Source organism: Nicotiana sylvestris, chromosome 3 (assembly GCF_000393655.2).
Source record: "Nicotiana sylvestris chromosome 3, ASM39365v2, whole genome shotgun sequence".
Classification (NCBI taxonomy): Eukaryota; Viridiplantae; Streptophyta; class Magnoliopsida; order Solanales; family Solanaceae; genus Nicotiana; species Nicotiana sylvestris.
The window spans coordinates 154,252,473-154,279,898 of NC_091059.1; the positions used below are offsets into that span (position 1 = coordinate 154,252,473).

At 42.0% G+C, this 27,426-nt stretch overlaps 1 protein-coding gene across 1 annotated transcript; it reads left to right on the forward strand.

Moving 5' to 3' along the window:
* Positions 1-22,099: 22,099 nt before the first annotated feature.
* On the forward strand, positions 22,100-26,888 carry LOC104243743 (protein VASCULATURE COMPLEXITY AND CONNECTIVITY). Its single transcript, XM_009798989.2, has 3 exons — positions 22,100-22,521; positions 23,925-24,121; positions 26,292-26,888. The coding sequence occupies exons 1-3, from the start codon at positions 22,426-22,428 to the stop codon at positions 26,623-26,625; spliced, it is 627 nt and encodes a 208-aa protein (XP_009797291.1). The 5' UTR covers positions 22,100-22,425; the 3' UTR covers positions 26,626-26,888.
* Positions 26,889-27,426: the final 538 nt, after the last annotated feature.

Consider the following 27,426-nt stretch of genomic DNA (forward strand, 5'->3'; position numbering starts at 1 on the left):
GCAGTAATAATCAAGGGTTAACAAGGGTATTCTGGGGTGTTAAAAAGGACAGAAAGATTAGTTTAAATGAGCTGACAAGTAAGGTACTAATTTAGGATTAAACTAATACCAATGGGGAACAAGACACAAGGGTATGGGGCTTAAAATGAATAATAAAATGAGCCCATAACTCTTGATTAAACAAAACCAGGCGTGGGGAACAAAGGGCTGGCACCAAAAGATGCTTAGGCATGGGCTTAAAAGAGTATGGGCAGTCTGCAAGTAGGGGAGGAGGTAGCTTAGCTGCACTGGGTCATTTGGCTTATAAATAAGCCATTTGAGAACTTAAAAAAGGGCTGGAATTTTTAGTCTTGAGGCTGAAAACTTTTAGTCTGAAGAGAGGTCTACTGAGTTTAAAGAAAACTGAAAACATAAGGTAGTTTCCAGTAAACATTGTAACCAAACACTGTTTGAAAGTGGTATAAGAGTTCATATTGGTCAAGCTGCCTTGGCCAAGTTCTGTTTGTTTGCATTGACTGAGCTGTTTGTGTTTGTTGAACTGTTGGTGTTGCTGCATCGAATACTCTGTTACTGCTGTTGTTTCCTTACTCTTTCCTGGGATTGCTGGTTTGGTACTCGACTATCTGCTAGTTCTTTTGTTCTGGGAAATATTGCTGGTTGTCTGTGGGCTGTGGAAAACATTTGATTGTTGGTTTGTTGCTGTGCTGTTGCTGTGTATCTGCTGTTGCTGTGTTTACTGCATACTGCCCAGCTGATCATTCCTTTCTTCTTTGTCCTCTATACCAGGTACACAATTACACTACCAATGTAACTCGAAAGTTTGAGCAATGAGTATAAAAGAGAAGATCTGCAGATGTTGTTTATATACATGTACTGTTGTGTTGAATGTCATGTAGTGTCTAATAGCTCACATTTTGGATACTGAAGGTAGCTTACAAGCCTAGTTGATGTCAATGTAGGGGATCGAATGATAGTTGTATATGTATGCTGTTAGATAAAAGTATTCTCAATGAATTAGGTTGCATCTCAGATTTAGTTTACTTTGCAGTATATGCTGTAACGTATGCCAAGCATGAAAACTGTACATCATGGGTTAAGTTCTTCCTTTTCTGATTAATGGTCTCATATAACTAGTAAACCACCTGTTAAGACAAAGAACATAAAACTTGTAATATCAACCCCATGAAGGTCGAGTTCAGGTCAAAACAGGCCAAGCAGGCCTGCTTCGAGCAAGCAGTGGACCAGGTTTGGCCCATCACGCATGGGTTGGATTTGGGCCCGTGATTATTTATTCGACTGACTGTGCACGCAGCTTCGTTCCTGATTTTTTTAAGCATTTCCGAATTCCGTTACAAATAACTTGCAAGCATGTAATTAATTAGGACTATCTACTGTTTTCAATAGATAGAGACAAACACGACAAGAAATGTAGTTGCTATAGGATACCCTTTTAAAATAAGAACGAGATGAGCCTCGACGAAAATAAACAAAACGCGCAGATGCGGGGCCCTTGTTAAATGTATATTATTGAAGAATTTAGTTTCCAGGACGGGTTGTTTAGCAAATCTCACAACCCTCCTAAAATAACAATACGTTAGACTCTTTAGGACGCGCCTTAATAAATTTTACCTTCTTAAACTCGGGTGCACATTTATGTGACCCAAATCCAATTCTCAACGGAGTCGAAATGTGTTTCTAATCACGGGTACATTGATTGTGACGTGGTTCGAGATGCGTGTCCATGACGTTGCAAATTCATTTTAAAAAAAATAAGAATGAGATGAGCCTCGCCAAATAAAATACAAATTGCGGGGCCCTCAGTAAATATTTGCTTTAAAAATTGTTTAGACTTCGGGATGGACCGTTTAGTAAAATTCCACGGTCCTACCCAAAATAAATACGCTAGTCGCTTTAGGCGCGCCTTTAATAATTTAATTTCCTTAAACTCGGGTGCACATTGATGTGACCCAAATCCAAATCTCAACGGAGTCAAAGTGTGTCGACGACCACGGGTACATTGATTGTAACGCGGTTCGAGATACATTTTCACAACGTTGCAATTCTTGATAAAAACAGTAAATGATAAAAGCGGTTAAAAGTTAAATTTTGCACATAAGTTCACACTTGTATAAAATCAGATAATCAAGCCGAATATAACAGTTGAGCGACCGTGCTAGAACCACGGAACTCGGGAATGCCTAACACCTTCTCCCGGGTTAACAGAATTCCTTATCCGGATTTCTGGTGCGCAGACTGTAATATAGAGTCATTCTTTTCCTCGATTCGGGATTAAAATTGGTGACTTGGGACACCCTAAATCTTCCAAGTGGCGACTCTGAAATAAATAAACCAATCCCGTTTCGATTGTCCTTTAATTGGAAAAAACTCCCCTGCACCCCCTCGGGTGCGGAAAAAGGAGGTGTGACAGCTCTGGCGACTCTGCTGGGGACGTGAACCCAGAACCACTGGTTCAGGGTTAAGAATTCGAGCTTAGAATAATTGTTGTTATTTGGCTTTATTTATTATCTGATTTTTACATGATATATGCTTAATGTGCTAAATGATGCTTTTACCGCTTTAATATTATCTGAATTGTGTATATAAAACTGCTACGAAACCCTTCTTTCTGAGTCTTCTGAATTTATGGTGTACACGTGCGCGTGACCCACCTTTCTGTTAAAGTCATACCAAATAAGACGGAGTTGGGACAAGTAACTAGGTCGGGCAGACTTTCGTGCTCCCGGTACGTTGCCCCCGCTTCGGCTCAAACTGTCTGTTTGAGTAAGCCAGGTTTAGAACAATCAACCTCAGGTTTACACTTAGAATAACTCAGCCATATACCGGATCCCTAGTAGGAACGTTTATTTGCATCACGTGCATTTGGACTTAGGGGACTCAACACAGGGGTTGGGTCTGTCTAAGACAGGTGAACCCGAAATAAAAAGACCATCCTGATGCATCCTACTTGCTATATGTGCATTCATTTGCCTCGAACATGCTTGCTGACCGGCTTAAATGAAATCATGGTAAGAGCTGAGGAATAAAATGGGTTTTTTCATAATAAAATATAGTTTTCAAATCTTGAAATCTTGAAATAAAGGTATTTAATCTTGAAAGGTATTTAATCTTGAAAATAGTTTGAAAAAATTCCCAAAAAATAGTTTTAAATCTTGAAATAGTTTTTGACTGAAAATGATTGGAGTATGTTTTCAAAATGAGTCTTGACTTTATTAAATTAAAATTTCAGATACAAAATGAGCACCACACAAAACCCCTCCTCCGCAAATACAGAAGAGTTTCTATTCCAGCTTCAAATGTGGTGGTGTGAATTAGGCGAAGATGGTCAAAAGTGGGTCATCAAGCATTTGGGAAATCTCCCGGACATTATGAAAGTTAAACCCCGTGATGATCTGATTGCGGCATTAGTAACTTTTTGGGACCCTGTTCACAATGTCTTTCGTTTCTCTGACTTCGAGCTCACTCCTACATTAGAGGAGGTAGCTGGATATGTTGGTTTTGACGGAAGTTTAAGGAATCAAAGCTTGATATTCACGAAGGCTCCCTCGGTACATCGATTCTTCGGTCTTCTGAACATCAGCAGTCAAATCAGGAAAAGCAATGTCGTCAACGGATGTTGTTCTTTCAACTTTTTGTATTCAAGGTTCGGAAAGTCAGATGGGTTCGAAATTCATGAGAAAGGCCTTACTAACAAACAAGACAAAGACGCATGGCAGGTTCACCGTCGTTTCGCCTTCATGGTGGCTTTTCTAGGAATCATGGTCTTCCCGAACAAAGAACGAACAATCGATATTCGCACCGCAAAAGTTGTGCAAATCCTCACCTCCAAGGAAAACCACACCCTTGTCCCCATCATTCTCTCAGACATTTATCGGGCTTTGACTTTATGTAAAGCGGGAGCGAAAGTCTTCGAAGGATGCAAAATTTTGTTGCAAATGTGGCTGATTGAACATCTCCAACAACAGCCCAAGATCATACAGTACAGGCCAAACAACGATAATTACATCGAGGGTTATGAGGAAAGAGTGAAAAATTATCAGGTTCCAGAAGGGACAGAAGCATGGGTATCTCGGCTAAGGGCTCTAACGGCAAATCAAATTGAATGGACTCTGGGATGGCTATCAATGAGGGAAGTAATACATATGTCAAACTCAAATAGTTATCTGCTACTATTGGGATTGAGAAGCATCCAGCCATACGCGCCATTGAGAGTCCTAAGACAACTAGGAAGATATCAAGTAGTTCCTGATGATGAAGATTTGAGTGCGCAAGAAATCGAACTACACCCAGAGGCCACTATTCCTGAGGCGTTACTTCAGCAGATGTGGAATGGATGTCGATACTTAAAAAGCGATACTCAAGTCCCAGACACTACAAAGGGTGAGATAAATCCTGGATATGCGAGGTGGTTCGAGAAACGGTCTCGCGTGGATGATGTACCAGAACCTGAGCTGAGAAGGCCAACTAAAAGACCCCATGTTCAAAAATTTAATGATAAAATCCAAGAGCAGTTGATCTGGGGAGAAAAAGAGAAGGGGTACAAAGCAACTATCCATGCCCTCAAGGAAAATCTAAGGAACCTCAGTCTGGAGAAGGATTTGCAAGCACAAGAAGCTGAAGGCGAGAAGAAAAGTCTAGTCTGTGAGAATGAAAGTCTTCGTACTCGATTTCTGAAAATGAAAAAAGCTTCTGAAACGCCAATGAGGAATTGGAAGGATCAAAAAACCATCGCCAATCTTTTTGAAAGAATGCAAGATTATGATTCCATTCGTGCTGCAAAGGAAGGGCATTGAGCAAAGCAAAAAAAAGGATCCAACAATTAAATGAAGAAGCCAGATCTAATAAGGAACGCCAAGATAGGCAATCCGAGAAAGACAAGGCGCAATTCAAGAAGGAAAAAGACCAATGGATATAATCAGAAGACCAACTTCGTGCACAACTAGAAGAAGCAAGAAGATACAGAGAGCATCAACAAGCAGACACTGATAGAGAAAGAGCGCAGATAAGATTAGAGCAGGCCAGACTCCGAGCTCTATTAGAGTCATCCCTAGATCGTGAAGGCCGTATCCGAGATATAGCCACCACTCGCCAACAGCAATTGCAGAATCAAGGCCAGCATCTCCAAGATTTCAGGGCACAGATCCACGACCTGGCGGTCTACACCTCTCAAAGTTATGTAAACTGCAAAGGAATGGATTATGGAAGGTTTATAGAGCATGCACCCACCTTTGCCCGTCATCTAGCAGTGGAGTTGGAAAGGATGTATCGAACATTGGGAGGTCATCCGGGTCAAGCCCCGCCTTGAGCAAATGATCTGATAATTTACAACACAAGTGGAAAGTGGGGCACGTTATGAGATGTTAAGAATTGTATCTGTTTATTTCAATTTGAATGTGTGTATTTCAAGACATTGTTTTACAAAGTTTTTTCAAATGTAATGCTTGTTCATCTTTTATAAATGTTAGCCTCATGGCAGAACTACGCCTGGTCTGATTCACGCGGGGACGTGATACGTAGGCAATCCCCATAAGATTCGACCGCTTTTAATAAAGAAAGAAAAGAAATAAAATAAAACGCAGGGTTCCCCAAAGCACTTTAAAAGGGGACGAATGAGCAAACCGGGAGGACGCATGTTGTTTGAAGCAAAGCATGTAGAAACGGTTAACTGCCTAGGTGCATTGCATCCTCTGTGTGTTATGATCAAATCTGTTAAACTCTAACGCTGACAAAGTTTGTTGCTGTCTGATCCAGACAAGTTAGTTGTTAAAGAATTCTGGCAACGCACTCATACCAAACCAGATCCAAAGGACCGGTAGCAACAAGCATGACTACTTCGGAGAATAGCAATGAGGAAGAAAGGCCGATGAGCCAGTTGTTAAAAGAAGCGATGGAAAAGATTGAAAGGATGGGACTAGAAATGAATGCAATGCAACTAGCCCTAGCCAAAACACAAAAGAGCCCTGAAACACTGGGACACATGCCGGAATACCCTAACTCTGGCCCTTCCACAAGCCGCCTAAATCCCCTCTATCATCAAGAAAGAAGCCCTCATGATTCCCAAGCTCCACCACCTCACCAACCTCTCCCAACACCCAATATTCCCATTTTTGTGGGACCTACATCAGCCCCTTTGCAGAGAACGACCAGTGAGCCATTGTTTCAGACTCACGATACACAATACTATCCCCCTGAGCCCACATTCCATGCACCCAAGCCTCAAGCTTACAATCCACATTTAGAAGTTCCGGCAGAGGTTGAGAAGCCAGTTAAGGCTCCTGAACAGGATGAAGTGTTGAGAAAGTTCAAAAGCCTGGAGCAGTCCTTCAGGAACTTGCACGGATTAGGCAATCAAATCAGTGTAGCATACAAAGATCTGTGTCCTTTCCTAGACGTCCAACTCCCGGCTGGTTTTAAGATGCCTAAGTTTGATTTATATGAAGGGCACGGTGATCCCATGGCACATTTGCGGGGATTCTGTAGCAAAATGAGAGGGGCAGGCGGCAAGGATGAGCTGTTGATAGCTTATTTCGGCCAAAGTCTGAGCGGATCTGCACTAGAATGGTATACCAGGCAGGATTCCAGCAGGTGGTACACGTGGGATGATCTGGCGCAGGCTTTTGCAGGTCATTTCCAGTACAATCTCGAGATAGTCCCTGACCGTCTCACATTATTGAGAACTGGGAAGAAACCCGGGGAAAGTTTTCGCGAGTTCGGGTTCCGCTGGAGAGAACAAGCAGCTAGAGTCGATCCTCCCATGAGAGAGGGAGAGATGGTGGACTATTTCTTGCAGACATTGGATCCAACCTACTTTGGTCACTTGGTGACAACAGTTGGAAAATCTTTCAACGAGGTGGTCAAGATAGGGGTCATGATAGAAGAGGGTTTGAGGTCTGACAAGATTTTGAACTATTCGGCACTCAAGGCCACAACACAGGCTATTCAAAGCGGCACGGGAGGTGCGCTGAGAAGAAAGAAAGAGGAGGTTGCCACGATCGAGGCAGGCAGTTGGTCCAGGGCTGGTAGGCCGCACTACAACCAACCCAGACCTCACAGGTCAGAATACCCATACAGCCCACCACAAAATTTCTATCCACCTCGAGAACCACATTGTTCCGTACACCAAGCCCAAGCGTACACTCAGCCTCTGGTCCGCCCACAGTGGCGTGCACCGGCTCCCCAGAACATATATGCACCACCACAAAATACCTACCCTTCACCAAGGGCATATAGAAACCCTTCAGGGGCAGGCTTTCGGGGAAATCCAGATGCTAGGAATGACAGGTTGCGGAAGCAGAGAACTTTCACGGAGCTGGGAGAAACCTACACCGCTTTGTTCCACAAACTGAGGCAATTGGGTTTGGTTAGTCCTGTCCAGACTCGAGAACCAAATCCCCCACCTCAGAACTTGGATCGATCAATCAGTTGTGAATACTGTTCAGGGATGCTCGGGCATGATACCGAGAAGTGCTGGAAATTAAGGCATGCCATACAAGATCTTATTGACACCAATAAGATCGAGGTCCAGACACCAGAAGCTCCTAACATCAACCAAAACCCACTGCCAGCGCACCACGAAACTCACATGATTGAGTTGGTGTGTGAGGGAGGAGAATTGAGAAAACCCTCACAAACAGTGATGATGATCCAAGCCGCCCCGAAAGAAGTCTCAACCAGTGGAGGAACGAGTGTACAGTCGCAGGGAGAAGGCGTCAAGCCGGTAGTGATATTGGGAAAGAGCCCGTCCGCCATAACAAGCAAACCCGAGCCAAGCAAGTTGGTAATACCAGGGATCCCGCCCACACCGGCGGTCGTGTTGAAAGGGGTATGTAGAGAACGGGTGACCATAAAGCCTGTGGTTCAGCTGCCGATGATTGACAGCAGGGCTGTGCCTTGGAAATATGAAAAGGCGGTGGTGATGTGCAAAGGAAAACCGGTGGAAGAAGTCAGTTGTGAAGCGCAAGGGCTGACTCGATCAGGTCGATGTTTTGCTCCGGTGGAGCTAAGAAGAACCAACCCAGTTGCAACTAAGAAACCTGTGTCCGAAGAAGAGGCTGAAGAATTCCTGAGGAAGATGAAAGTACAAGACTATTCTGTGGTCGAGCAGCTGAGAAAAACACCGGCCCAGATCTCACTGTTGTCATTGCTGATCCATTCCGAGGAGCATCGTCGGGCCCTGTTGAAGATATTGAACGAGGCTCATGTACCCAGTGAGATTTCTGTAAACCACCTGGAAACCATTTCCAGCAAGATTTTCGAGGTGAACAGGGTAACATTCTCAGATGATGACCTGCCAGTGGAAGGTACGGAGCACAACAAAGCTCTATACCTAGCCGTCAAATGTGAAGACTCGGTGGTGACTCGAGTATTGGTGGATAACGGCTCAAGCGCCAATATTTGTCCATTATCCACTCTGGACCAGTTAAAGATCGACCGCGGAAGAATTCGGAAGAATAGCATCTGTGTCCGGGGGTTTGACGGAAACGGAACAGCCACTGTGGGGGACGTTATACTTGAACTAACCATTGGTCCAGTCCTGTTTACCATGGAATTCCAGGTGTTAGATGCCATAGTTTCTTATAACCTGCTGTTAGGTCGACCCTGGATTCACGCAGCCAAAGCGGTGCCTTCCACCCTACATCAGACGGTGAAGTTCGAGTGGGAAAGACAAGAGGTCGTGTTACACGGCGAGGATACAACATGCACCATGGGCGGAACCATTGTACCATTCATAGAGACCGCCGATGACAAAGGTCCTTGGGTCTACCAGATTTTCGATACAGGGTCGGCCAACAAAATTTCGGAAGGAGAAATCATCCCACACCCGAAGATAGCTGCCGCTACAGTCATGATGGTCTCGGAAATGCTGGGTAACGGATTTGTGCCAGGAAAAGGCCTGGGAGTCGAGCTTCAAGGGATTGTCCAACCTGTCTCCCTTCCTAAAAATCTGGAAACTTTCGGATTGGGGTTCAAACCAACCGCAGCAGATAGGAAGCAAGCGCGAAAAATGAAGAAGAGGGTCTGGTTTCTGCCTAAACCAGTGCCACGCCTCTCAAGGTCTTTTGTCAAAGCAAGTGCCAAGGGGTCGCCGATCCCAAAGAGTCGAGGACCTTTGATCGGTATAAATGAAGACCTGAATCAGAGTTTTGAAAGGCTATTCGCGGATGTCAGTATGGTGGAATCTGGAGAAGGTTCTAGCAGAGCAAAGATACAGTTTGTGGGGCCTGAGGCCAAGACCAACAATTGGACAGTTACTCCTCTTCCTGTCCGAGGGGAGTCTTGGTAGTAGGCTTTGATTTATGTTTTGTGTGTTTTGTTTTGTCCGGATTATTCAAGGGTGTAATCCAAATTTTACTTTCGTTTTTGTAAAAGTGTGAACCCTTTTATCCCGCAAGTTTAATAAAGTTCTTTTCTTTTGTCCCATTTTAATTTTGTTTTGTTCTTTTTCTTTCTGAACAGTTCTCTTTTTACTGGTTCTAATGACATGGCATGCACAGCGGATCTTCGACCTAGTCTAATAAATCAATCTGAATCCGACTCAATGATGCAAGAGGTCGTTTGTGATGATGAATCTGAATGTGACGAAGGTGAAGCCTTCGAAGAGATAAACCGAGAACTGTGCCAATTTGAAGAGAAACCCAAGCCTAACCTAAATGACACTGAGGCTGTGAATCTAGGAGACGCTGATAACGTCCAAGAGACCAAAATTAGCATCCACATTGAGCCGAATGTCAGGGAAGAATTGATCAAAACCCTCATGGAATTCAAAGATGTTTTTGCATGGTCATATGACGATATGCCTGGATTAAGCACCAATTTAGTGGTTCACAAATTGCCCACTGACCCGGCATACCCTCCGGTCAAGCAAAAACTAAGGAAATTTAAAACAGAAATGAGTGTAAAAATCAAAGAAGAAGTGATTAAGCAGTTGCAAGCGAAGGTCATTCGGGTCACTCGATATCCCGAGTGGTTGGCCAATGTGGTACCAGTCCCAAAGAAGGATGGAAAAATCAGGGTGTGCGTCGACTACCGCAACCTCAACAAAGCAAGTCCCAAGGACAATTTTCCGTTACCCAACATTCATATCCTGATCGATAATTGCGCTGGGCGCGAGATCGGATCCTTTGTGGATTGCTATGCGGGTTATCATCAGATCCTAATGGACGAGGAGGATGCTGAGAAGACAGCGTTTATTACGCCATGGGGAACCTACTGCTATCGGGTAATGCCATTCGGGTTAAAGAACGCCGGGGCAACGTACATGCGAGCAATGACTGTTGTGTTTCATGACATGATACACAAGGAAATCGAGGTGTATGTCGATGATGTGATCATCAAATCTTGGCGTCAGGAGGACCATGTGGCAGACCTAAGGAGATTTTTCCAAAGACTCCGGAGGTATGATATCAAGCTTAACCCGGCCAAATGCGCATTCGGGGTTCCATCAGGAAAGTTGCTAGGATTCATCGTCAGTCGACGGGGGATTGAGTTAGACCCATCCAAAATTGAATCCATCCGAGATTTGCCACCGCCAAGGAACAAAACAGAGGTAATGAGTTTGCTGGGTAGACTCAATTACATCAGCAGGTTCATCGCTCAACTCACAGCAACTTGTGAGCCCATATTTCGGCTGCTGAGAAAGGATGCTGCGGTAGGTTGGACGGCAGAGTGTCAGGAGGCTTTCGACCAAATCAAAGGGTATCTGTCTAATCCACCCGTATTGGTCCCGCCTAAGCCCGGGAAGCCCCTAATTCTTTACCTGACGGTCTTGGAAAATTCATTTGGTTGTGTATTGGGGCAACATGATGACACAGGAAGGAAGGAGCAGGCCATCTACTATCTTAGCAAGAAATTCACAGTGCATGAGGTCAAGTACACTCAACTCGAGAAAACATGTTGCGCCCTAACTTGGGTAGCTCAGAAGTTGAAACACTACCTGTCTTCGTATACTACTTATCTCATATCCCGTTTGGACCCATTGAAGTATATCTTTCAGAAACCTATGCCCACGGGAAGGTTGGCAAAATGGCAAATTCTGCTCACAGAGTTTGATATCGTCTATGTAACGAGGACGGCCATGAAAGCCCAGGCGCTGGCAGACCATTTGGCAGAGAATCCCGTTGATGAAAAATACGAGCCCTTAAGAACGTATTTTCCTGACGAAGAGGTAATGCATACAAATGAGTTGGAATTGCCTGAGGAACCGGGTTGGAAGCTTTTCTTCGATGGAGCTGCGAACGCAAAAGGGGTTGGAATAGGAGCAGTACTCATTTCTGAAACAGGACGGCATTATCCTGTTACGGCTCAACTACGCTTCTATTGCACCAACAATATGGCCGAGTATGAGGCTTGCATTCTGGGTCTGCGCTTGGCTGCTGACATGGATGTCCAAGACGTCTTGGTCTTGGGAGACTCGGACCTCTTGGTACATCAAATTCAGGGTGAATGGGAAACACGAGATCTAAAGCTCATACCATACCGACAATGCTTGCATGATCTGAGCAAGCAATTTCGATCGGTGAAGTTCAAACACATCCCGAGAGTTCACAATGAGGTTGCGGATGCCTTGGCCACCTTAGCATCAATGCTGCACCACCCTGACAAAATGTATGTTGATCCTCTACACATCCAGGTCCGTGATCAGCACGCCTACTGCAATGCCATAGAAGAAGAAGCAGATGGCGAACCCTGGTTTCATGATATCAAGGAATACCTCAGAATGGGGATATATCCAGAACATGCCTCTAGAGACCAAAAAAGAGCCCTTCGGCGTTTGTCGAATGGTTTCTTCCTCAGTGGAGGAGTATTGTACAAAAGAACCCCGGATTTGGGATTGTTGAGATGCATAGATGCCAGTCAAGCAACGACGGTTATGGCAGAGGTACATGCTGGAGTTTGTGGGCCACACATGAGCGGATATGTGTTGGCAAGAAAGGTCCTTCGAACAGGGTGTTATTGGCTCACCATGGAACACGACTGTATCACTTTCGTAAGGAAATGCCATCAGTGCCAGATACATGGAGATTTGATTCATTCTCCGCCAACAGAGTTACATACGATGTCAGCACCATGGCCGTTTGTGGCATGGGGCATGGATGTCATTGGGCCCATCGAGCCGGCAGCATCCAACGGTCATAGGTTCATCCTAGTGACCATTGATTACTTCACCAAATGGGTTGAGGCTAAAACCTTCAAATCAGTAACCAAGAAGGCAGTGGTGGACTTTGTTCACTCCCATATCATCTGTAGATTTGGGATCCCAAAAGTGATCATCACGGATAACGGTGCGAATCTTAATAGCAGCTTGATGAGAGAGGTATGCCAACAATTCAAGATTACACACCGCAATTCCACCCCATATCGTCCCAAGGCGAATGGAGCAGTCGAAGCAGCCAATAAGAATATCAAGAAGATACTGCGAAAAATGGTGGAAGGGTACAGACAATGGCACGAGAGATTACCCTTTGCTTTGTTGGGTTACCGCACTACCGTCCGAACTTCCATAGGCGCAACTCCTTATTTGTTGGTGTATGGAACTGAGGCCGTAATACCAGCGGAAGTCGAAATTCCGTCCCTCCAAATTGTCGCTGAAGCCGGGATTGATGATGATGAATGGGTAAAAGCTCGATTGGAACAGTTGAGCCTGATAGATGAGAAAAGATTGGCAGCAGTGTGCCATGGTCAGCTGTACCAGAATAGAATGGCAAGAACATATAATAAGAAGGTGCGCCCCAGAAAGTTTGAAGTAGGGCAGCAGGTATTGAAGAAGATCCTCCCACATCAGGTCGAGGAAAAAGGCAAATTCGCCCCAAATTGGCAAGGGCCTTATATCGTGACCAGAGTATTATCCAATGGTGCTTTGTGTTTGACAGATGTCGAAGGTAGATGTGTCGACATGGCTATCAATTCTGATGCAGTCAAGAGATATTACGCGTAATTTCTTTAATTATGGCAATTTTTGGTTTATTTGTTTGTATTTGGCATTTATTGGATAATGAGATGACGGAGGCAATTCTTTCTTCTATCCAAACACTTTTTAACCCTTGCTTTTCCCTTTGAGCCTTAAGTTATTCTTTCATACCCCTCTTTTGGAATCACTAATGGAAAAGACATGAAAAAAAAAGAGAAAAAGAAAAGAGAGAGAAAATGAAAAGAAGGAAAAGAAAAAAAAAAGAAAAAAAAAAGAAAAAAAGAAGAAGAAGATAAAATCATAAAAAAATACAAAACCGTGGGAACTACGTTTGACCTGATTCCTCGAAGAGGATACGTAGGCACCTCACGGCTCGGTCATGGTATGCATCATAGTGAATATAGGATGCATAATGTACATAGTGTGCATAATAGGCACAGCGTGCGTAACGCACATAGCGCAACATAAGTGTAAAAAATAAATTCCCCAAGCAAGAAAACTGGGGCAGAGGTTATGTTTTAAATTCCAACAAAGGTTTGATTCCAAAAGTTGTAGCACATCACCCATCAAATTATTTTCATTTTCATATCCTTTCTTTAACTCCACACCAAAACCAACATCAATGTCCAAAAGACCTCCCGATCAATGTTCAAGAGATGTCGAGTCAAGCAATGAGGCCGAGAATAATACACCGGTCCCCAGCAAAGAAGAGGATCGTAAGAATGGGAATGAATTGATGGTCAAAGGAATCTCCAGAAGAGAGGGCCGTATCTACAACGCCCCGATTCCCCGAAAGAAATAAAATGAGAGAGTTTTATCGGTGAAAACCTTCACAGGCACCGAGAGGCGATGTAAGATGAGGGATATGAAATGAGAGTCTTATTGGTGAAAACCCTCACATGCACCATAAGGCGCCGGGAGATGAGAGAAAAGATAGAGTCTCATTAGTGAAAACCCCTCGAAGGGTACTATGAGGCGACAAGATAGATCAGCAAAAGCTACCACATTCGCAACGAGATGAACAGCCATTTATCATCCCCAGCAAGTCAGACCATCGGGCAAATCGATTGATACAAATAGACTGGGTCGGGAATCTATGGTGCACGTCGTGATCACGGGGACCAGTCAGGTCCTCCAGATAAGTTCTTCTGAGTTTCTTCTCCCCACCAAATATGGGTTCAGAAAGATTTTCTTCTTCTAGCTTTTATCTTTTCTTCCTAAAATTTGTCTTGAAAAGAATTTTTCAAAGCTTACTACCAGAAACCGGAGGGGAATTCATCCAATGCAGAATAATACAAACAGTCTTAGAAGCTGATCCCAGGCAATGCAGTGATCGTGCCCGACAATTTTGGAGGAAGTAAGCTCCTAAAGGGAGTGGTGTCGGGAGTTAAAAGCAGACTCCCACAGCACGTGTTTAAAGAGAAAGCAGAAAAGGGGATTAATTGAGAGCCAATCCCCAGCAGGCTAGAGACCCCCAGCAGGCAACTCTGCCCACTAATCAATTATGGGACATAGAGCAAGAAAAGAGAAAAAAGGAAAAATCATCCGCCAGAAAGGCACCCTCTACCACCACGATAAAAACTAATTAAATCCCTTTGTCTGCTGCAGGAAAACAAAGGATTGATGATGGCAGCGATATGCAACGCCAGGGAAGTCACCAAAAATCGGGGCAGAAAATTTTCTGCCGATTGTCGAAAATTTTCTCGGAAGAACGGGGAAGCAATTTTAATACATTTAAGTTCTAGGTCGCCCACCAGTATAATGCGGGAATACATTTAAGTTCTAGGTCACCCACCAGTATAATGCGGGAATACATTTAAGTTCTAGGTCGCCCACCAGTATAATGCGGGAATACATTTAAGTTCTAGGTCGCCCACCAGTATAATGCGGGAATACATTTAAGTTCTAGGTCGCCCACCAGTATAATGCGGGAATACATTTAAGTTCTAGGTCGCCCACCAGTATAATGCGGGAATACATTTAAGTTCTAGGTCGCCCACCAGTATAATGCGGGAATACATTTAAGTTCTAGGTCGCCCACCAGTATAATGCGGGAATACATTTAAGTTCTAGGTCGCCCACCAGTATAATGCGGGAATACATTTAAGTTCTAGGTCGCCCACCAGTATAATGCGGGAATACATTTAAGTTCTAGGTCGCCCACCAGTATAATGCGGGAATACATTTAAGTTCTAGGTCGCCCACCAGTATAATGCGGGAATATATTTAAGTTCTAGGTCGTCCACCAGTATAATGCGGGAATACATTTAAGTTCTAGGTCGCCCACCAGTATAATGCGGGAATACATTTAAGTTCTAGGTCGCCCACCAGTATAATGCGGGAATACATTTAAGTTCTAGGTCGCCCACCAGTATAATGCGGGAATACATTTAAGTTCTAGGTCGCCCACCAGTATAATGCGGGAATACATTTAAGTTCTAGGTCGCCCACCAGTATAATGCGGGAATACATTTAAGTTCTAGGTCGCCCACCAGTATAATGCGGGAATACATTTAAGTTCTAGGTCGCCCACCAGTATAATGCGGGAATACATTTAAGTTCTAGGTCGCCCACCAGTATAATGCGGGAATACATTTAAGATTCTAGGTCGCCCACCAGTATAATGCGGGAATACATTTAAGTTCTAGGTCGCCCACCAGTATAATGCGGGAATACATTTAAGTTCTATGTCGCCCACCAGTATAATGCGGGAATACATTTAAGTTCTAGGTCGCCCACCAGTATAATGCGGGAATACATTTAAGTTCTAGGTCGCCCACCAGTATAATGCGGGAATACATTTAAGTTCTAGGTCGCCCACCAGTATAATGCAGGAATACATTTAGCTCTAGATTTCGGAATTAGTGGCCCCGCCTGAAGACGGAAGGTTACAACAGAGATCCCCAAGCAGGAAACAATAAAATCCCCAGCTCCAAGAGGCAGAAGGCTGCCAAAGCAAGAGCACATTCAAAAGAAAGAAGGAACGCGTCTCAGAAGAAGCAGTTCGGAAACATTATAGCATGCTCAACGTAACAATTTTGATGAAAAGCCATACCGCCGAAGAAATAATTGAAAGGCTTGAAGAAGAGGGTATGTTCCCAACGAGTCAAGCGAAGTGATGAAAACTGGCATTCAGAAAAGGCGAAGGACCAGCATCATCTCCAAAGTTCACAAAATAAAGGCATCAGAGGAAAGCATTAGCCGACAAGAAAGCAAGGCAACAAGAACAAGTTGAAGATAGAAGAGATCTCACACTCTAGCTTAACTTCTTGTTTTTCCTTTCAAGAACAATGTAACAAGGAGATCAGTGAGCAGTAGCATCCTACAGCAGCATGCAACAGCGCACAACAGCAGCAAGCACTACAGTCACACAGTAGTCCCAGCTACCAAAATTTCCCGAACTACATTGACCTGATTCCTGTTCAGCCCAGGATATGTAGGAAACCTCTGAAGCAAAGGTTCGGTCAAATCTTTTTCAAAAAAAAATGCTTCACACGGAGTACTCAGACGAGCAAAAATCGCCCGCTTTATCTTTGCGCGAAAACCCTTCGTGTCTTCGGGCAAAGAGGGCAGCTGTAAGCACGTGATTTTTGCTTCACGGACAGTCACTCCGAAAGAAAAATAGTGACAAAGGACCTAGCTGTACAATTTTCAATTTTCCGTAACGCGTGCTGCTAGTCATGTGTGGTTCTGTCCATTTTGCTATTTTTAACATTATTAAACAAAATACAAAATGTGTATGTCATGGTAATTAGACCATAATTCGTTCAGTAAAAGAAAATTCACAAAAAATATTCTAGGGTGCGATTTAATCTATTTAAATATTTTGATAATTATGTTAGGTGTTAAATTAATGTTTGTTTGAACTTCATTTTATTTTTAGTTTTAAAAATTAGAAGAAAAAAAAGAAAAAAAAAGAGAAGAAAAGAATGAAGAAAACGGTTTGGGCCAAGAAAATAAACCAAAAATAGGCCCAAACCAATTCGAGCCGACCCAGTCCAAACCAGGCCTCAGGCAAACCCCCCAAACGACGCCGTATAAAGGCGTTTGATCTGAGCCGTCCGTCCAGGCCGATCTAACGACTCAGGACCTCTTTCAGCAACCCGTTTTCAAACCCGACCCAATAATCGGTCTGACCCAACCCCTCACTTAAACCAAACGGCCCCGTTTAACTACCAAACAACCCCGTCTCATTTCTCACCATCAGATCCAAGCCGTTGAGATCATCTAATCTAACGGCTGATCTAATCCCCTACTCCGTATATAAACCCTCTATCACTCCCCACGCCCCCTATCCGAACCCCCCTTCATCGTCCCCAAGCTCAAACACTGAAACCCCAAACCCTAGCAAGCCGCCCTAGCTTCCCTTTCACCAGAACCCGGCGGCACGAACGCCGGTGACCACCTCCTGAACACCCTAAGTCCCCCTCACTCTCCTGAACATGGATCTGCTATCCATTTGCCTCGAATCACTTTCCTTCGTCTCGAATCTTCATTTGAAGATTTGAGTCAAGCCCGGACCTACGCCAAATTACCCCATCTTCATACCAGACACTCCCCTGACCCTCCTCGTGACTAAACCAAGCTTGGTTTGGTCCGAATCTACCCACAACTCCCACCTCCTCAGATCTGAAGATCCAAAACCTAGAACACTAATAGCCTTGGAATCCGGCCGGTCTTAACAAGGGTTTGAGGTTTAATGGATCTTAACCAAGGTGTTCTCATGTGAGAACACCCTGGTTAAAATTTGTTCGGCCTCAAATGGTCAAAGTTGAGTCTGATTTGGGTCTGTTTGATTTCAAAATTTTTCGGTAAGTTTTCCTTTCTCTTTGTTTAGTTCTAATTAAGTTGTCAGCATGTTTCGTTGTGTTTGTTTGTTAGTTTGTCATTTTTCATTCGGATTTCTTCCATCTCTGTCAAAGGCCTTTTATTGGGTCAATTGTTTTCTGTTTATATTCTGAATGTACCCCATGATAAACGTGATCGTCAATTAGATTAGTCGTCAAATGAGTTAATTCATATAGACCCCAGTAATTGAACAAAAGTTATCTGATGCCCTTTAGGTCCCTGAACGTATTGTTTATATGAGCGACTGATTATTACCTGTTATAATTAGTATAGTCGACCTGATAAATGTCGTCGATTAGTTATCTATAATTGATGGATCAAATAAGCTAATAATTTCACGTGACTAATTGAACCTTGCCACTGACTGAATGCCCCAGCATTTTTTGAAATGAGTTTGTTTGCATTGCAAAAATGACTGAAAAGGTTCAGTCCAGGGCAGTCCTGAAATTGAACTCTCAGAAGTTCAAAAATGCCCTGATGCTGCAATAGGCAGGGCAGTAATAATCAAGGGTTAACAAGGGTATTCTGGGGTGTTAAAAAGGACAGAAAGATTAGTTTAAATGAGCTGACAAGTAAGGTACTAATTTAGGATTAAACTAATACCAATGGGGAACAAGACACAAGGGTATGGGGCTTAAAATGAATAATAAAATGAGCCCATAACTCTTGATTAAACAAAACCAGGCGTGGGGAACAAAGGGCTGGCACCAAAAGATGCTTAGGCATGGGCTTAAAAGAGTATGGGCAATCTGCAAGTAGGGGAGGAGGTAGCTTAGCTGCACTGGGTCATTTGGCTTATAAATAAGCCATTTGAGAACTTAAAAAAGGGCTGGAATTTTTAGTCTTGAGGCTGAAAACTTTTAGTCTGAAGAGAGGTCTACTGAGTTTAAAGAAAACTGAAAACATAAGGTAGTTTCCAGTAAACATTGTAACCAAACACTGTTTGAAAGTGGTATAAGAGTTCATATTGGTCAAGCTGCCTTGGCCAAGTTCTGTTTGTTTGCATTGACTGAGCTGTTTGTGTTTGTTGAACTGTTGGTGTTGCTGCATCGAATACTCTGTTACTGCTGTTGTTTCCTTACTCTTTCCTGGGATTGCTGGTTTGGTACTCGACTATCTGCTAGTTCTTTTGTTCTGGGAAATATTGCTGGTTGTCTGTGGGCTGTGGAAAACATTTGATTGTTGGTTTGTTGCTGTGCTGTTGCTGTGTATCTGCTGTTGCTGTGTTTACTGCATACTGCCCAGCTGATCATTCCTTTCTTCTTTGTCCTCTATACCAGGTACACAATTACACTACCAATGTAACTCGAAAGTTTGAGCAATGAGTATAAAAGAGAAGATCTGCAGATGTTGTTTATATACATGTACTGTTGTGTTGAATGTCATGTAGTGTCTAATAGCTCACATTTTGGATACTGAAGGTAGCTTACAAGCCTAGTTGATGTCAATGTAGGGGATCGAATGATAGTTGTATATGTATGCTGTTAGATAAAAGTATTCTCAATGAATTAGGTTGCATCTCAGATTTAGTTTACTTTGCAGTATATGCTGTAACGTATGCCAAGCATGAAAACTGTACATCATGGGTTAAGTTCTTCCTTTTCTGATTAATGGTCTCATATAACTAGTAAACCACCTGTTAAGACAAAGAACATAAAACTTGTAATATCAACCCCATGAAGGTCGAGTTCAGGTCAAAACAGGCCAAGCAGGCCTGCTTCGAGCAAGCAGTGGCCCAGGTTTGGCCATCTCGCATGAGCTAGGTTTGGGCCCATAATTTTCGGCTAGTTATCCATAATCGCAGTCACATTTTATTATTCTGTAAAAGCATTTTAAATCCTGTTATAAGTAAACTCGCAATCATGTAATTAATTAGGACTGTCTACCGTTTTCAATTGATAGAGACGAACACGACAAGAAACGTAGTTGCTATAGGATATCCTTTTAAAATAAGAACGAGATGAGCCTCGATGAAAATAAACAAAACACGCAGATGCGGGGCCCTTGTTAAATGTAAATCATTGAAGCATTTAGTTTCCCGGACGGGTTGTTTAGCAAATCTCACAACCTTCCTAAAATGACAACACGTTAGTCTCTTTAGGATACGCTTTAATAAACTTTACCTTCTTAAACTCGGGTGCACATTTATGTGACCCAAATCCAAATCTCGACGGATTCGAAATGCCTCTCTAATCACGGGTACATTGACTGTGACGTGGTTCGAGATGCATGTCCATGACGTTGCAAATTCATTAGAAATAAAGAACGAGGTGAGCCTCGCCAAATAAAAATACAAATTGCGGGGCCCTCAATAAATATTGCTTTAAAAATTGTTTAGGCTTCGGGATGGACCGTTTAGTAAAATTCCACGGTCCTACCCAAAATAAATACGCTAGTCGCTTTAGGCGCGCCTTTAATAATTTAATTTCCTTAAACTCGGGTGCACATTGATGTGACCCAAATCCAAATCTCAACGGAGTCAAAGTGTGTCGACGACCACGGGTACATTGATTGTAACGCGGTTCGAGATACATTTTCACAACGTTGCAATTCTTGATAAAAACAGTAAATGATAAAAGCGGTTAAAAGTTAAATTTTGCACATAAGTTCACACTTGTATAAAATCAGATAATCAAGCCGAATATAACAGTTGAGCGACCGTGCTAGAACCACGGAACTCGGGAATGCCTAACACCTTCTCCCGGGTTAACAGAATTCCTTATCCGGATTTCTGGTGCGCAGACTGTAATATAGAGTCATTATTTTCCTCGATTCGGGATTAAAATTGGTGACTTGGGACACCCTAAACCTCCCAAGTGGCGACTCTGAAATAAATAAACAAATCCCGTTTTCGATTGTCCTTTAATTGGAAAAAACTCCCCTGCACCCCCTCGGGTGCGGAAAAAGGAGGTGTGACAAGAGACATTGGAATGAAATCAAACACATATTGCGTTATCTAAAAATGACTATCGATGTAGGCTTATTTTATGGCAATGATTGCAATCCTGATCTTGTTGGTTATGCTGATGTGAGGTATTTATCTAACACACACAAGGCTTGATCTCAAACATGTTATGTGTTACATGTGGAGGCACTGCCATATCTTGGGAATCGACTAAGCAATCAATCGTGGATACTTCATCTAATCATGCTGAGATAATTGTCATTTAAGAAGAAAGTCGAGAATGTGTATGATTGATGTCTATAATACATCTTATTCAAGAAAAATGTGATTTGAAGTGTTACAAACTACCCACAATTTTGTATGAAGACAATACAACATGCATAACCCAATTGAAGGGAGGATTCATAAAAGGAGTTAGGACAAATTAAATCGCATTTCACCAAAGTTATTTTCCATACATGATCTTCAAAGGAATGGTGATATCAATGTGCAACAGATTCTTTCAAGTGATAATATGGCTAATTTGTTCACCAAATCTCTACCAACATCAACCTTCAAGAAACTAGTGTACAAGAATGGGATGTGAATGATCAAGGATGTGAATTGATGCTCTCATCAGGGGGAGTTAATACGCGTTGTACTCTTTTTCCCTTACAAGGTTTTGTCCCACTGGGTTTTCCTTGCAAGGTTTTTAACGAGGCAACCAAAAGGCGTATTTTTAAACATGTGTACTTTTTTTCCTTCACTAGGATTTTTTTCTCATAGGTTTTTTCCTAGTAAGGTTTTAACGAGGCACATTATCTTTGGATATCCAAGGGGGAGTGTTATGATAAATATCACATTATGGTGGATGTCTACTCTTCTTCCATGATCTTCATCTCAAATGCTTAATGACATATTTAATGACATATTTTGTATGTTCAATGACATATTCCATGACATATTTTCTTCACTTTTTATACCTATATAAATGCCTTGTAATAGATAGGAAAATACACACAATTGAAGAAGAAAATCTCTTCCTTCTCTCTATTTCCATTTCTTGTTCATGTTTTACTAAATTGCTTTATGTCCTTGTTCAATATTGTTACTTTGAGTTATATTTCATAACATTTTTTAATTTCTAGCCGTTGGTCTTTTTTAAAAAAAAAATTACCGTTGGGCCCGGTTGAACCGGCCCAGGCCCGCCTGCCGGTCCCGGGCTAAACGATCCCGGACTCGCGATTTATTTGTATAAGACCGATCCAAAGTGGGCCTCAAAGACCGTTTGAGACTGGCCCGTTTGACCCGGACCATTTGGCCCATTAGGCCCGTGATCTCGCAGGCAGTCCCGGGCTGGGTCCAGCCCACAATACAGCTCTATTTACAAGTAGGCAGTAGCTATTAGTTTATCTTTATCATCTTGGAAAAGTACTGTTTGATTTGCCAATCCTTTATCGTATTGTCAGTACTTTTGTTTTAAAAAAGAGTAGTGACATTTAATTTCCATAACTTCTCTCGTATATCGTCACTTGTCATTGTCTCCACTCTCCACTGTGTGACAATTTTTCGTCCTACTCACAAGCTTTACATTGCTTGGTCTCTACTTCACTACACTTTCCCCCCCTTTCTTCTGCTTCCAGAAATAAAACTATTTCTTGCTTTTTATTCCATTCAAGTTACAGTCAAAGAGAGTTTTTCTTGCGTGAGTCACCGACAGTTTCTGTGATTTTCCTTCTGGCGTAGATAAACAAGAGAGAAAGAGGCCATGGAAAGGAAGGTGTTAGTAATTTGTGCTGTTGTGGGATTTCTAGGGTTGCTTTCTGCTGTTACTGGTTTTGCTGCTGAGGCCACTAGAATTAAGGTAATTTTTCCCCCATGATTCTTTTTTATTTTTATTTTTGTTTCATATCGAGCTTTTCCCCCCCTTCCTTTTTACTATCATCTGATTAGCTTGGTGTTCAGTCTGAAATGATTTAATCTGGAAAATAGCTATGGGTATACTCTGCTCTCTAATAAAGTTCAAATCTTTGTTACAAATGACCTGCTTATGCGAATGGTTTCATCGTGTTATTCTTTTAATACAAAAACCAATCAAATGTTATAGTCTAAAACAAAGAATCCTAATAAATGGAGGGTTAAATAACATTTTCTGCCCTTCTCTTTGTTATTGGATCTTCGCCACAAAGGGAACTTTAATAAATAGCAGCTGCTTTAATATTGTGGTTTGATGTTCCTAGTTAATCTAAATGAGTTAAGCAGCACATTCTATATTTTGTTGGTGGTGGAAAATGGAGTAACGGTTGGTGCACTTACTTCCTCTCCATTCGCTATGGACAATTAACACCAGCTTCCATATGTTCTCTTGCTGGTCCTCTGATTATCAGCTGTAAAGATAGCATCCCAAGCTGCTCCCACGAGATTAAAGTTTCATTTTTTGTAGGGAAATTAGGTGCGGTCAAATTTGAGCTGAAATTCCATTATGCTCTTGCTATGTTTGTTCCTAGTAGAACTTAGCGTTCATGCGATTGCCAATTTAAGGAAACCCACATCATTTCTACTGCAACTGTTAAAGCCTGGATTCTTATGATTAAATTTGCTCGTCTTTGCAAAACTCTTTGGGTTCAGTCTGGGCATATTCAGCTGAATTTGCATGGTTTGAATGTTCAAACCTGGGCAGAAATTGCACCTTGGGTGTCTCTTTCTTCCATGAGTAACAACCTGCTAACTTTCTCCCCCATCCCATACAACAAGCCTATGGGTGAGGTATTGTAGGGCGGAGGGAATTTTAAGAATTTTAGGGGATGTTATAGACCAAAAAGGAGAACCCAACCCAAAAGACTAATCTATTAGGTGGTAGAACCCATTTGGCCTATAAACCCATAAATATTTCTCTTTTTGATCCATGTGGGACAATTGGCACATAACAGTGGAGAGTGGAGGAGATTGTTTGCTTATATTGGCTTTCAGATCATATCACCCGTTGCCCTGCTACCATTCATAAATACATTGGAGGAGTTTTACAGGTGGGGTTGGTAGATGGAGAGAGCACAAATGGACTAAGAAAACAGATCTTTTATGGTTGTTTGGTTGCATGCTGAATTTCATTTGCTAAGGATTGTCACAGGATTTAAGTTACTTTCATTTCATGTTTGCTGTTGGGAATTTTGAGTCCTTAGAATATAGGGGTAAAGAGAGTTTACGTTATCCTTGCTTTCATAGAGAGTCGGCATGACTAATTCATAGTACTATTCAATTATTCTTCAGGGTTCTCAGGTCCAGTTTCCCTCTCCTTCAGAATGTGTATATCCAAGGAGTCCTGCACTGGGCCTTGGATTGGTTGCTGCTGTGGCTCTTATGGTTGCTCAAATAATTGTCAACGTAGCAAGTGGATGTGTCTGTTGCCGTCAATATCAGTCAGGATCTAATCGGTCACTAGCACTACTATGTTTTGTTGTATCCTGGTAAGTTGGTTATGAAGTAATAACTAATTTCAAGTTCAGTAGTCATTACTGCAATACATTTAGATCAAAAGGTATTTATTTGTTTCTTCTTATCATTGTAATTTGGCTTACTGTTAATTAAATTCAAGTTCAGTCGTTGATTATTGTAGTGGATCAAATGGAAGCTGACCCGAATAACAGATAATTGTTGTCCTGTAGTTTCCATGGAATTCCTGCCTTTTTTGTGTTGGGAAGAGAGACCTTATATATCTGCAGTCAAAGGCAAAATAGACCTTCGTTATTCCCACATTCCGAATTTGACAAGCTTACTCTGCGATTTTGTCCATTTCACATCACCATTTTTATTGTAATTTTTTGAGAAAGGAAAAAGCCAATTGATATCAGTATTAATTTAAACCAATCACTATTTTAAATATTTCTGATATTTACTTTAGGATGTTCAAATCCTGACTGAAGAAGGAAGGTTAGACCTATTCTGTCTTATATATAGAAGTATGATAAAATATCTATCAACGTTGTTGAAGCCAAAAGCTTGCCTTACATCTGTAACGCTGGCTCTTGTACTTGTAACAACTGCATGTACAAACTTCTTGGAAGTATCAAAATTTTAGCATTTGTTTTGGCTTGTGGATATATAGTACTTTTTAACAGTGTTGGCCTTTTTCTCCTCTTTTAAAGGACAGTAATTAATCCGATTAAAAATATTCCATATTGTTCTTATTACTTCACCAACCAATGGTACCCTACTGGGCCTACAGATACAAGTTCCAATGCACAGCATTAAGGGGGTTACGTGCAAGGGAGGTGGGCAGGAGCATATTTTCTTATCTTCTTCTTTTCCTTTTTTCCCCCTCAAACTCTTAACTTCTGGGAATGCAGTCCTATTAGGTCACAAGATATCTTGTTGCGAGTCCAGAAATGTGGTCTAGCTGAAGCCATTGAACCTTAAATTGTGGCTGGACCTTGAGATATCATTGCCCCTCAAACCAACAGTTCTTTCTCTAATATTGTATTTATCGGCTGGATACATGCGGAGGCATTTAAAGTTGGCACGATTTTTTGTTTAGATACCTGAACTCAACGGTGTTCCTATTGAGCATTTATACTACCAGAAACTTATTCTAATTGAGCACTTCTTGCTGAGTTGGCATATAATGTGAGTTTCACCCGATATAGGCGCGTGAAGACTCCAAAAAATAGATTTTTATTTTTATTTTTTATTTTTTAATTCCTTCTTCTTCTCCCTCAAAAACGAAACAGATCTGCCAGTTGTCTCTTCACTGCCGGAATCTGGCGAGAGAAACCGACGGCTCATCCTCTCCAAAAAACCAGCGACCCCCCCCCCCTTCAACCCTAAGAAATTGAAATCTTGTTGCACTAATTTTGCACTGATTTCGAAATTGAAAAAGCAACCGGCGGCTCATGCTTACATAGTTTACAAATTGAAATCTTGTTGCACTGATTTTGCTTACATAGTTTGCAAAAGAAGAAGCAGAGAACTGAGACTAAATGAAAGCATCATTAATGAGTCTTTAAAAAGCTTGAAGGTTTAAAATGAGTTACTTGATTTGATGAAAGTTTGGGAAATTAATATTGGGGTTGTCTTCGGGTCGTCGTGGGGAATCTTTAGCAAAAGTTATAACAAATTTGGAGGAGTTTCTCTTAAAAAATTGTATTAAAATCGTGCTTGGAACAAGAACACACATAAAAATAGTGAAGAGCATCAATGCCACTGATTTATTTTGTTTATTAAATAAATTTAACATAGTTTTCCCTTTTTTTTACTCAAAATAATGTCTTTTTTTTATTCGTCATTCGCCACATCAGCAGCGAGTGCATTGCACAAACTTTGTAAGTTTGGCTGATTGTCAAAAAAGTGCTCAATTGGAATAAGTTTCGGGTAGTATAAGTCCTCAATAGGAACACCCTTAAGTTCAGGTTTCTAAATGAAAAATCGTGCCAACTTTAAGTGTCTCCGTATGTATTCAGCCGTATTTATCTTGGTCATATGCATTGGAATATGGTGAAATTATTACTGGGTTGTTGTTGTATATGCATTGGAATATACTATCAAAAGTTATTTCTCTGGTGGAGTCAGTGGACCAATTTGATCTTACATACCATCTGAAGAAGCCTTAATAAAGGTCTCCAAAACTTGCGGCTTATGCAGGTTTACATTCGTCATAGCATTTCTATTATTGCTAACGGGCGCAGCACTGAATGATCAGCATGGTGAAGAGAGCCTGTACTTTGGCAACTACTATTGCTATGTTGTAAAGCCTGGAGTATTTGCTGGAGCTGCTGTCTTGTCCCTTGCCAGTGTTGCTCTTGGAATCATCTATTACATTTCCTTGGTATCTGCAAAGAACATCAATGATCCATGGCATCCACCAGTACCAAGTCAAGGTGGCATTGCAATGGGACACCCACAAATTCCTCCACAGACCAGTCAGGAACCAGTTTTTGTGCATGAAGATACTTACATGAGACGCATATCTACGTGATTGTCCCTAGACCTTGTATAAACACAAGGACTGGAGGTGTGAAGGGTGAAGAATCGTCTTCTTTATGTGAACCATTTGCTCCCCTTTGTGAGCTTTCATTGCTTTTTTTGAACTCCAATGGTAGTGATAGCTAAGTTTTGTCGGAAATTTGTAGCCTTACAACATGTATCTGGAGGTGCTGTGTGTATGTAATCCAACAATGCAACATACTCCTACAAAGTTTGTAGTTTCTTGTACTATAATTAGTAATGTTTCTCGCTCTAGATTCACTGGGTTGAACTGTGAGGTAGAGCAATGCGGAGAGCTGTCACTGATGTCTTCACCTACTTGAACTTCAGAATCAGTTTCCTGGACAAAGTAGCTTATCTCTTCCTTGAAGCCATGCATGAAGCTTGGCGAGCAAAATTTAGACTCGAGAAATGAATTTATATTTAGGTGGAATTTGAAATACTGTTCTTAGAGATATGCTGGATGCAAATATTACTCTTAGATGTGAATAGATTAAAAGAATGGTAAGTTGGTGGCTATAAAGCTTGGCTGCATGGTTTGGAGCAGCAACAGCCCCAAGAATGAACCAAGCATGCATTGACAAATCATTTATTTATGTCTATCAATTTGGCTTTCAGCGTTAATAAATTCAACCTATAGTGGATTTTCAACCTATAATTTGGCAGCAGCAGCAGTTGAATTTTCAAAAAAATTAGAATTGATGGAGTTATGTTCCAAGAGTGAAGGAAAATGAGGGCTTCCGTCAGATTCAGGGCATCTCCAACCTTTATCCCATTTTTGGTCCCCAAAATG

Coding starts and splice junctions, on each gene's coding strand:
- LOC104243743 (XM_009798989.2), top strand. CDS start 22,426: ATGGAAAGGAAGGTGTTAGTAATTTGTGCTGTTGTGGGATTTCTAGGG. Junction 22,522..23,924: donor CTGAGGCCACTAGAATTAAG/GTAATTTTTCCC, acceptor ATTATTCTTCAG/GGTTCTCAGGTCCAGTTTCC. Junction 24,122..26,291: donor CTATGTTTTGTTGTATCCTG/GTAAGTTGGTTA, acceptor CGGCTTATGCAG/GTTTACATTCGTCATAGCAT.